Source organism: Nannospalax galili, unplaced genomic scaffold, assembly GCF_000622305.1.
Source record: "Nannospalax galili isolate Female #2095 unplaced genomic scaffold, S.galili_v1.0 scaffold101, whole genome shotgun sequence".
Classification (NCBI taxonomy): Eukaryota; Metazoa; Chordata; class Mammalia; order Rodentia; family Spalacidae; genus Nannospalax; species Nannospalax galili.
The window spans coordinates 1,772,486-1,781,704 of NW_008345700.1; the positions used below are offsets into that span (position 1 = coordinate 1,772,486).

At 50.2% G+C, this 9,219-nt stretch overlaps 1 protein-coding gene across 3 annotated transcripts in view; it reads right to left on the minus strand.

The window, feature by feature from the left end:
• Window positions 1-292: 292 nt before the first annotated feature.
• The window catches only part of Tnip2 (TNFAIP3 interacting protein 2), a 22,963-nt gene continuing 14,036 nt past the window's right edge, over window positions 293-9,219 (minus strand). The window contains exons 2-6 of one of the 3 annotated variants that reach the window (XM_008841850.3): window positions 7,245-7,535; window positions 4,469-4,558; window positions 3,036-3,284; window positions 2,737-2,856; window positions 293-1,101 (exon numbers count right to left, since the gene is read on the minus strand). In XM_008841850.3, the coding sequence (XP_008840072.1) occupies window positions 850-1,101; window positions 2,737-2,856; window positions 3,036-3,284; window positions 4,469-4,558; window positions 7,245-7,535 (1,002 nt within the window). In that variant the 3' untranslated portion in view covers window positions 293-849. Of the gene's footprint in view, window positions 1,102-2,736; window positions 2,857-3,035; window positions 3,285-4,468; window positions 4,559-7,223; window positions 7,536-9,219 lie in introns of all 3 variants that reach the window. The other 2 variants (XM_017800299.2, XM_017800300.2) reach the window with 2 other exon arrangements.

The following is a 9,219-nucleotide window of genomic DNA, read 5'->3' on the forward strand; positions in this document are numbered from 1 at the left end:
AGCCCACGTTCCCCAAGAATTTCTCCAAACAGTTTGGGGCAAAAGTCAAGTGTCAAGGTATTTTGTCTGGCTCTTTGAAGTTGCTAGAATTAAAAGCCAAAAATGGAAGTCCTCAGTCCCCACAAATCCTAAGGCACCTTCTGCCCATGTACTCCAGCAGGCAGGGCCGGACATGCTCCTCAACTCCCCTGAAAGGGAAAAAGAGCAGACATGTTCTCCTTACCAACTCGTATGTACTGCACAACCTCAAAACATGGCTCATCCCTGCACTCGCCCCAGCCTGACTCAGGAACACGGTAGTAAGTACATTTATTATAAAACTTAGTGAGCACAAAAAAGGTGCTCTCACTTCTGACTACATGACAAGTGCTATTTATTGCAAGGGGCACTGGGTGCAGCCTCGTGGCTCTGCTGTGGGTGGGGAGGCCCCAGTGTTTGGGGCAACTGTAGTGCAGCATGGACCAGGCAGGGAGCCTACACCTCACCACAGAACAGGGCAGGACTCCATCCTGAGAGTGTGCACACAGATCCCAGAGCAGCTTCTTTCCTTAGCCTCTCAGTATTCCGCACACACGGCTTGCAGCTTGGGCTTTACAGCTCCACATGAGACCAGACTGGCACCCACTTGATGCTCTTGACCCCATCTCGGCCTCCAGCTCTGCTAACAGTTCCCTCTGACCCAGTCTGACCGATGGCCGATGAGGAACCAAAATGACTTGTCAGAGTCCCCTGCCCCGTCTGTGGGATCTAGGGTCCAGAGCTGCAGATCAGGTCTGAGAATGCCCACCCAACCCCTTAGACCAGCTGGCCTGGGCAGGGCCACGTGGGCACGGTGGCTCTGGCTCACTGTCAGCACTCAGACATGTGCCTGAGGAATGCCTCGTGTTGGTCATCACTGAAGCACTGCAGGCAGTGAGGGCACTGAAGTTCACCCTGACTTCTCTGGGCTCTGTGGAGGTGACCGCCCTCTGCAGGAGGCTCCATCTTCTGCGACCCAGACCTCCAGCCAGCAGGGGCCACAAGCTCCAACGCATCTGTCTCTAGGCACTTGGTAGTTTTGCTCCCAGTAAGAATCCAGCAGGGGCCTGGCTCCCGGGAGTCCTGAAGAGAAGACAAAACCTATTTACATGGACTGTGCTGGAGTAGGACTTCAGTTCCTGGCCTTGCTTCTTGCTGAACCCAAGGTCCAGACGAAGAGGTGCTGGGTGAATAACTGAAGACGTCCCACATGTTCTCACGTACGTGTTCCTGGAAGACAGGCCTGACTGGAGTTTACTCCCAGGTCTGAAGTGGAAAGCATGACTGGACCCATCAGCCTCGGAACACTCAAGGACATGACCCTGATACCACACACCACCAGAGTGCATTGAGAGCTCAGGGGGGCAACAGGGCAGTAGCAGGGGGAAAGCGAATGGAGTCCCAATCCCACCACAATCTTCTGTGTATGGGACTTCAGGTGCTGGGCATTCAGCCTCAGAGGCCTCCACTGGCATCAGGGAGTGCTCTTGGTACAGCCTGACCCACATGCTCTAAACAAATGGCACAAAGCACTATATGCAGTGGTGCCATCATGACTTGTGTGGGAACCTCACTCCAGCACCTGTCTGGGGGCCTCTACTTTGTATCTGAATTTGGGTTTCCTTCAGAGGGCTTATCACTCATCCCTTCAGCAGTACCATGCCTGGGTATCCCCCTGGGGTAGAGAAAGAGCAGGTGCTTCCAGTGCTTGGGGGCTATCACTAATGCAAAGGTCCCAGTCCTCATCAGAAACCTAAACTTTGGGGGCTGATCAGGTACCTCAGGGGACTTGGCCTGGCAGGCCCGAACTGGTACGGTCATTCCTCTGACCCATTGTTGAGAGGCCATCTGACACCATCAAGACTGCACCGTTAATGACTTCCTAAGGCAAAACACTCATACACATAGAATTATTTTTTAAAAAAGATAGTCCCATTCCATGGTACATACTGGAGGATTCTGTCCTAACCTATACCTACAGCCCTGGAGCTTTAAGAGAACAAGACACCAGGGGGTGGGGAACCAGCTGCCCACATAAGCCCTTATATGATGCCAAAAGGTCTGCCAGGGCTAGGGCTATGGACAGGGCCTCCTATGATTTACAGTGAAAAAGAGCAAATGGGGCAGAAAGAAATACAGAATGGACAGGATGGATTGAAAAAGAGCCCTAGGAAGATGAATGTTGGAGCCCTGGCCTGTGCTGGAGAGGATCCCTCTGATAAGGAGATTAAAGTGATTAAGGAGGGGCCTGTGGGTCCCACTGTTACATATGAGAGGCCTCATCAGAGACAGCGCAGACCAGCACTACAACCAGAGGGGTAGGGGCCCACTGCCTGTACTGGAGGACCTGACTGAAACCTGTGTCATATTATATAACATAGTATCTAGGGTCTCTGCTTCACAGCAAGGACAGACAGTTATGGAACTGCCAGTAGAGCTGAGGCCCAGGATAAGCTTGTGTTGCATGGCAGCAATGCAGAGGCAGGACAGGCCTGAGGTCAGCCACCTCTGCCAACACAGGCCGCCATGCCAACCTCCACAGGCAGACAGTACCATGGAGAGGTTTTCCATGACCACACCTCAGGCCCAGGAAAGGCCACTCTGTCCAGACCAACAATGTTGTCAGCCAGAACGTCCTGGCAGACCAAGAGGCTCAAAATTCATGAGAAAAGCAAAGGATTGAATCTAATTAAGAGGACAAATACACTTTTCCCTCACCTGTCTCTGGGACACTTGATACATCAAGGAAGAGACCTTTTCCTCCAGTTCTTGAATCCGACCATGAGCTCGTTCCCGATCTGCCCTTTCTGATGTAAAGTCATCCTTGTAAGCAAGAATCTAAGAGAAAATTGGACATTTACTTCTGCTCAAAGGAGAAAATCCTCACCTGGCTTCACCGCCCCACAACTGCATCCCACCCAGTGCCGCCACCAAGCCCTCACAGCTTAGGCCATCCCAGAGCCATGGCCACTGCCCACAGGCAGACCTCCCCGAGGCTGCCCAGAGCCCAAGGGCACCTGCTGCTCCAGCACATGCACCCGCTCCAGCGCTGAGTCCCGGGCCATCTTCACAGCGGCCAGCTCCTGTTTCACTACTGCGCAGTTGTTGATTTTCTCCTCTAACTGCCTGTTGAGCCGGGAGATTTCCTTCTGCATCAACTCAGACTCAGGGGGGCCCTGCTGCCCCTTTAGCTGTGCCTGCAGCCCCCTCACATACGCATCCCTACTCGCGTCATAGCGCTGCCACTTAGCGTTGAGGTCTTCTACCTGAAGAAAGAGCCAGAAAGCTCACAGCAAGGAGGCTGAGACATCTGCTCAAGTCAACACCCAACTGTGAAGCTATTTATCAGCAATAATTTACCAAGTGAGGTTTTCCTACGGAGAAACTGCCTCCCGTTCTTTTGTGTAGAAAGGACACTAAGCCCACTAGAGAGTCTTTACACTATGATAATATCCATATCGAGGGTCTTAAGACAGATATGAACTCAGTGGAATTTTCCTGTCTTAAAAACTACTTCAGGGCTGGAGGGATGGCTCAGCAGTTAAGAGCACTGACTGCTCTTGCAGAGGACCTGGTTCGATTCCCAGCACCTACATGGCAGCTACGAACCATCCTTAACTCCAGTTCCAGAGGAATCCGAAGCCCCCTTATGACCTCTGAGGCATTGCACGACACGGTGCACTCACATACATGCAGGCAATGCACTCATACACATAAAATATAAAATATATATATAAAACTTCAAGCCAGGCATGGTGGCACATGCCTTTAGTCCCAGCACTTGGGAGGCAGAGGCAGGCGGATCTCTGTGAGTTCAAGGTCAGCCTGGTCTACATAGTAAGTTCCAGGACTGCTGGGGCTACAGGGAGACCCTGCCTTAAAACAAAAACAAAAACAAACCAAAACAACTACTGGGGTACTGAAAATATGGCGCAGCCAGTCAAGTGCTTGCTGACCTGATTTCAGATCTCCAGCACCCATGTAAAAGCCATGTATGATGACACATGTCTATAACCCCAGTGGGGAGGGGAGACAAGCAGATCCCTGGAACTCATTGGCCAGCCAGCCTGGCAAAAAAAATCTATGAGCTCCAGATTCAATAAAAGACCCTGTCTTAAAATATAAGGTGGAAGACAATTGCCTGACACTTCTGGCCTCCAAATGCAGGCACACACATGTGCGCACATGCATGCACACACACACACACACACACACACACACCTGCTTCCTGATGGCAATTCTTGTACTTCCTCTATTGACTAGTTAATTCTGGGGGGACAGAGACAGTGAAGACCTACACACATACCTACACCCTCTTTGGCAGAAAGGTCATGTCTCTGGGGACTGCCAGGGGGCAGGAGCCACCTCTAGTCACCAGCTGAAGAAAGAGCCCTCAACTTGACATTTGTCGGGGTGAATGTTCTTCTTCAATGAGATGTTAGACACTCACGTGAGTCACCTTCTGTTTTAACAGTCGGTTTTCTTCCTGTAACTTCTCAATAACAGCCTGGCCAGAGGCATCCCTGCTTGTACGCTCTAGCTATGTGAGAAAGAGATGGAGAAGAGGCCATATCACTGCACGTGATTCATATACAGACTGGGAGAGGAAGCTGGGGCCAGAGGCTGAGGCCACAGACCAGCACTGCAGCTGTAGCATTGGAGGTGGTAACAGAAAAGGACTTTATAGTCCCAGCTCTTCCTAGGCCCACTCCCCACTGAGACCAGAGCACAGCCTTGGCAGAAGGTCTCAAGGCTGTGCCTCCCTGGAACCAGTCCTTGTCCCTCCCTACCGATCAACATGAGCTATTTTTTTAATTATTTTTATTTTATATGTATGCATGTATTGCCTGCGTGTAGGTAAGTGCACCTGTGTCGTGCAATGCCTGCAGAGGACAGGAGAGGCTGTTGGATCCCCTGGAACTGGAGTTACAGACAGCTGTTAGCTGCCATGTGGGTGCTGGAATTTGAACCCGGGTCTTCTGCAAGAACAACCAGTGTTCTTAACTGCTGAGCCATCTCTCCAGCCCCTGTATTTTAAATATTCTGGATCTGAGCATTCTGTTATCAAGTCTAAAGGAATAAGCACATCACATGTAACCAAATCTTCCCAGTGCCTGAGCCTACCATCATCACAGGCAGCAGGGAGAACAGGGGTTAATTGGACTATGTAAGACAGAGCCCCCAGCCAGAAGACCTTCCAGCTGCCTTGAATGGGCCTGGCCACAGATCCAACTTACCTCCTTCAGAGCCTCCAACACAGGAGCCCTGCCTATAGACAAGCTAATCTGGATGAGGCAACCTAACCTGTGCCTCCAACAGGGTCAGGACCAGGGGATTCAGTCACAAAAGCCACATCCCAAACCAACCTCAACAACAGCTGACTGACCTAACTGGAAAGTCTCATAAAATGTTTTTGGGGTACACATTGTACCCCAGAAATTCCATGCATTGAACAGTGCAGGAGACTGTAAATCACTGACATTAGCATTGAGAATTCCCCTTAAATGACAAGAAGCACATGTCCTAACCCTGGGAAGCCCCAAATGACTCAGCCAAGTCCTAGGCTAAGTCGTGATACTGACTTAAAGACACAGGTGCCTGTCTGCCATCTTAGGGTGACCACTGTGTGGCTACTTTCAGAGCTCCAGACGGAATGTCACGGTAACACAGACTTGGACGAGGGCACTCTACCTCCTTCTAGACAGCAATGAGTACAACTGTGTTCTTTCTGAGGTGACTTTTTATGAGATCCATACAACCAAGATGGAAGGTTCTTGATCAACTTTCTCTCAACACCTTAGAGAAGCTGCCGGCGTCTGGATTTCCCTTCTCCTCAGAACATGTGTGGCACATGGGTCTGCATGAACCTTGTTGCCTGAGAACTTCCTGGAAAGGATCTGAGCTGGAGGCCCTGTGTGGGGCAGTGTACAAGAGATGCCCCACTGGTATGGTTTGAATCTGAAATGTCCCCCACAGGCTCCTGTTTTGGAAACTTGATCCCTTGCTGATGACGCTACTTTGGGAGGCTGTGGGAGCTTTGAGAAGTAGAGCCTAGTGGTCAGAAGGAGGCTGCTAAGGGCAGGCCTTTGAACTGGCCCCTAATTCCAGCCCCTCTCTGTCTGCTATGATGTGAGGATTCTCTGCCACATGCTTCCCCTACCATGAACTTGGCCCCATCATCCCTGCCATGATAGACTGAAATCCTCAGAAATCCTGAGTCAAAATAAATCTTTCCTCCCTGAAGTTGTTTCTGTCGGATATTGTGGTCAAGATGCAAAGTAACAAATACACCCACTGGTAACTCAGATGAGGCACACCACGGTGCCTGTCTCCCTGCTGGCTCCACACGAAACAGTGCAACCTGCCCGCAGAAAAGAAGGCACTGTGCACTGTGCTGCCCACTTCAGTCTTAGGCTCATGGGTCACCTGCTATCCCCAGCCCTCCCTTGCTGTGACTACCTTATGGATGCCTGATGCTGGAATGTTGGTCACATTCTTCATCAAACCTTGCACAGCGCCACAACCCAGACTAGCCTGGCCTAGAGGCACAGAGGGCCTTTCTCGGAACCCTGCTGCAACCTGGCCCTATTGGCTTCTGGTCCCTGGGTCACCATCTGCTGCCCACCTCAGATAATGTCTACCTGGGGTGTCATGATTTTGAGATGCAGAGATGCTCTGTGTCTTTGGGATGATGAGCTGCAGTCCTTGGGTGCCAGGTCTACTTGTTTATGGCAGGCCGTGTTGCTGGCAAGCGTGTACCCAAAGCCAGCTTCAGACACTGGAGTTCTGGCTCATCATGAGGTCCACGGCTGGGCCAGCTCTTACCACTCAGATGCAGGGAGCCTGCAGAATGCTGGCACTCCAGGAGCTTTAGGCTTGGGTGTTGCACATGTTACATGTGGAGGCACTGCTTTGTCCTCAGCAGTGTCACTTAGATCTGCCTCAGTTTCCTCATCTGTGCAATATGCATACAACAGTACTTCCTGGGGACAGCCCCTCTCCCCAGTCCTGCCTTCCCATCCTCTACCCATGTGGGTGATCAGCTATGGCAATGCTGCAGGCTAGCCTGCTCTCCTATCACAATTCACATTTCCCATCACAAATCCGTGGCTAAGCACACTGACTCTCCTTACTGAGATCAGAGTGGACTCTGGGGGTGCCTGACCTCTGACCTCTGTGGTGGCAGACAATGCCTCTTGCCTCACCGGGTTTGCTGCATTGCCCACCTCATCAGGGTTTCTCTTCCCCCCGTCTCCCTCTGCACGCTGTCCTTCATCCAGACACTTGGCCAGATGCTGGCACATGTAAGCAGTGGCAGCCAGTGTCCTGCGCAGCTGGTGAGTCTCATCAGCCAAGGACCGACACAAAATGTCGCTGGCAGCCTGGGCTTGCTCCTTCTCTGCCACGCTTCTCCGCAGCAGGACAACCTCCTTCTCGTGTTCGTGCTGAGGCTGGCTCATCAGCTGCTGGAGCTCCCTCTCTTTTTCTTCCAGTCGCTCAGTAAGTCTCTCAACTTCCTAAGTAGAAAATTTTAAAGAAATTTTAAATTTTTACATGGGCCTGGCATGGTGGCACACGCCCTTAATCCCCACACTCAGAAGGCAAGCAGATATCATGGGAATGACTTTCATTAATATCATCTAGACTGTCTTTTTTTTGACCATGGAACAGCTGTGATTTTCATTACTTAAAAAGCCTCGTGTCTATTTCACATTCTGACTCTGTGCTTGTGCCTTCAGCACCCCCACATTGATTTTCTGCTCCTCGTTAGGGAAAGCACACTTGATCCTGTCATGGTCGCATTTAGCACAAACAGAACTACCATAGGCTCTGCTGATGTGGTTGAGTCTGCCTGGGCACACATCACATGTGGACTTTGTGCTTTCCCAACCTTATCGGTATAAAGATAAATAATCCCTGCGACCAGGGGTTCAGGACAGCCTAGTTTTCTTAGAGGCTGTATTGTAGTGTGAACAAAAGTTCCCACAAAAAACCCCTGCATCTTGCACTGAACTTCCTTGAGGCTGACCAACTGATTAGCACTTCAATGACTGGAGTTTAGAATGTTGCAAGTCCAGAGCCTATTCACAGTTTATCTTGGGCCAACTTTAACCCCTAAATAGCTATTCCTTGCCCATGTCTGTTTTTTACTTTAACAGATAAAAACCCTTTAGGAATGTATTAACAAAACCCTAGTTCCCACCAACCAAAAGGCTAAGAACGCCCTCAGCATCTAGGCTTATGGCAGAGATTTCTCTTTTGCTGTATCTGCCTACTAAATGTTTCCACCAAGGAGTTTGAAAAGTGTCTTTTTAAAAGTATTTATTATTTTTACTTTGAGTATATGAGTGTATTGCCTACATGTGTGTGAGTGCACCCATGTTGTATAATGCTTGTGGAGGTCAAAAGAGAGCATCAGATTCCCTTGGAACTGGTTGTTAGCTGCCACATGGGTGCTGGGAACTGAATCCAGGTCCTCTACAGGAGCAGCCAGTGCGCTTAACCACTGAACCATCTCTCCAGCCCCCTGAAAACTGTCTTGAGAATTAATATATCAAAGTCCTGAAAGGTGACGCCCCATGTCCTCTAGAGACAGTGGAGACTGGGAAGGATGTGTGACCTTGGATGGATGAGATAGTCTAGAACTAGGGATGGAAAGGCAGGATGATCTGTTCAGAGTAGGATGGAGCCAAGCTTTGTACTTCCCCCAGGTGAAGCTAGAGAAACCATTTTGAATAAAATTATGGGTGGGACTAGACTCAGAGGTCAGTTCCAGAGACAGAGTTCCAACAGGACAGTTCTGTCAGGACAGTTCCAGGAGATAGATGGGTCCAAGAGATGTCTAGGAGAACAAGCTTCCGAGTTTGGGCCCACTCCTTTTTTTTTTTTTTTGGTCTTTTTGAGACCAAAGCCCCAGCTCAACTTGAACTCACTATGTAGACCAGGCTGGCTTCCAATTCACAGAGATCCACCTGCATCTGCCTCCCAAGTACTAGGACTACAGGCATGCGCCACCGTGCCCAGCTTGGGCCCACTCTTAAAAACTAAATTTAGGAGTTGGGCTCGTATTTGTTCAGATAATTATAATGTTGGTGCATTAACACCTCAGGATATCCATGAGTTCAAGGCCAGCCTGGTCTACATAGAGTTTTCCAGGCCAGCTGGGGCTACAGGTAGACCCTGTCTCAAAAAGACCAAAAA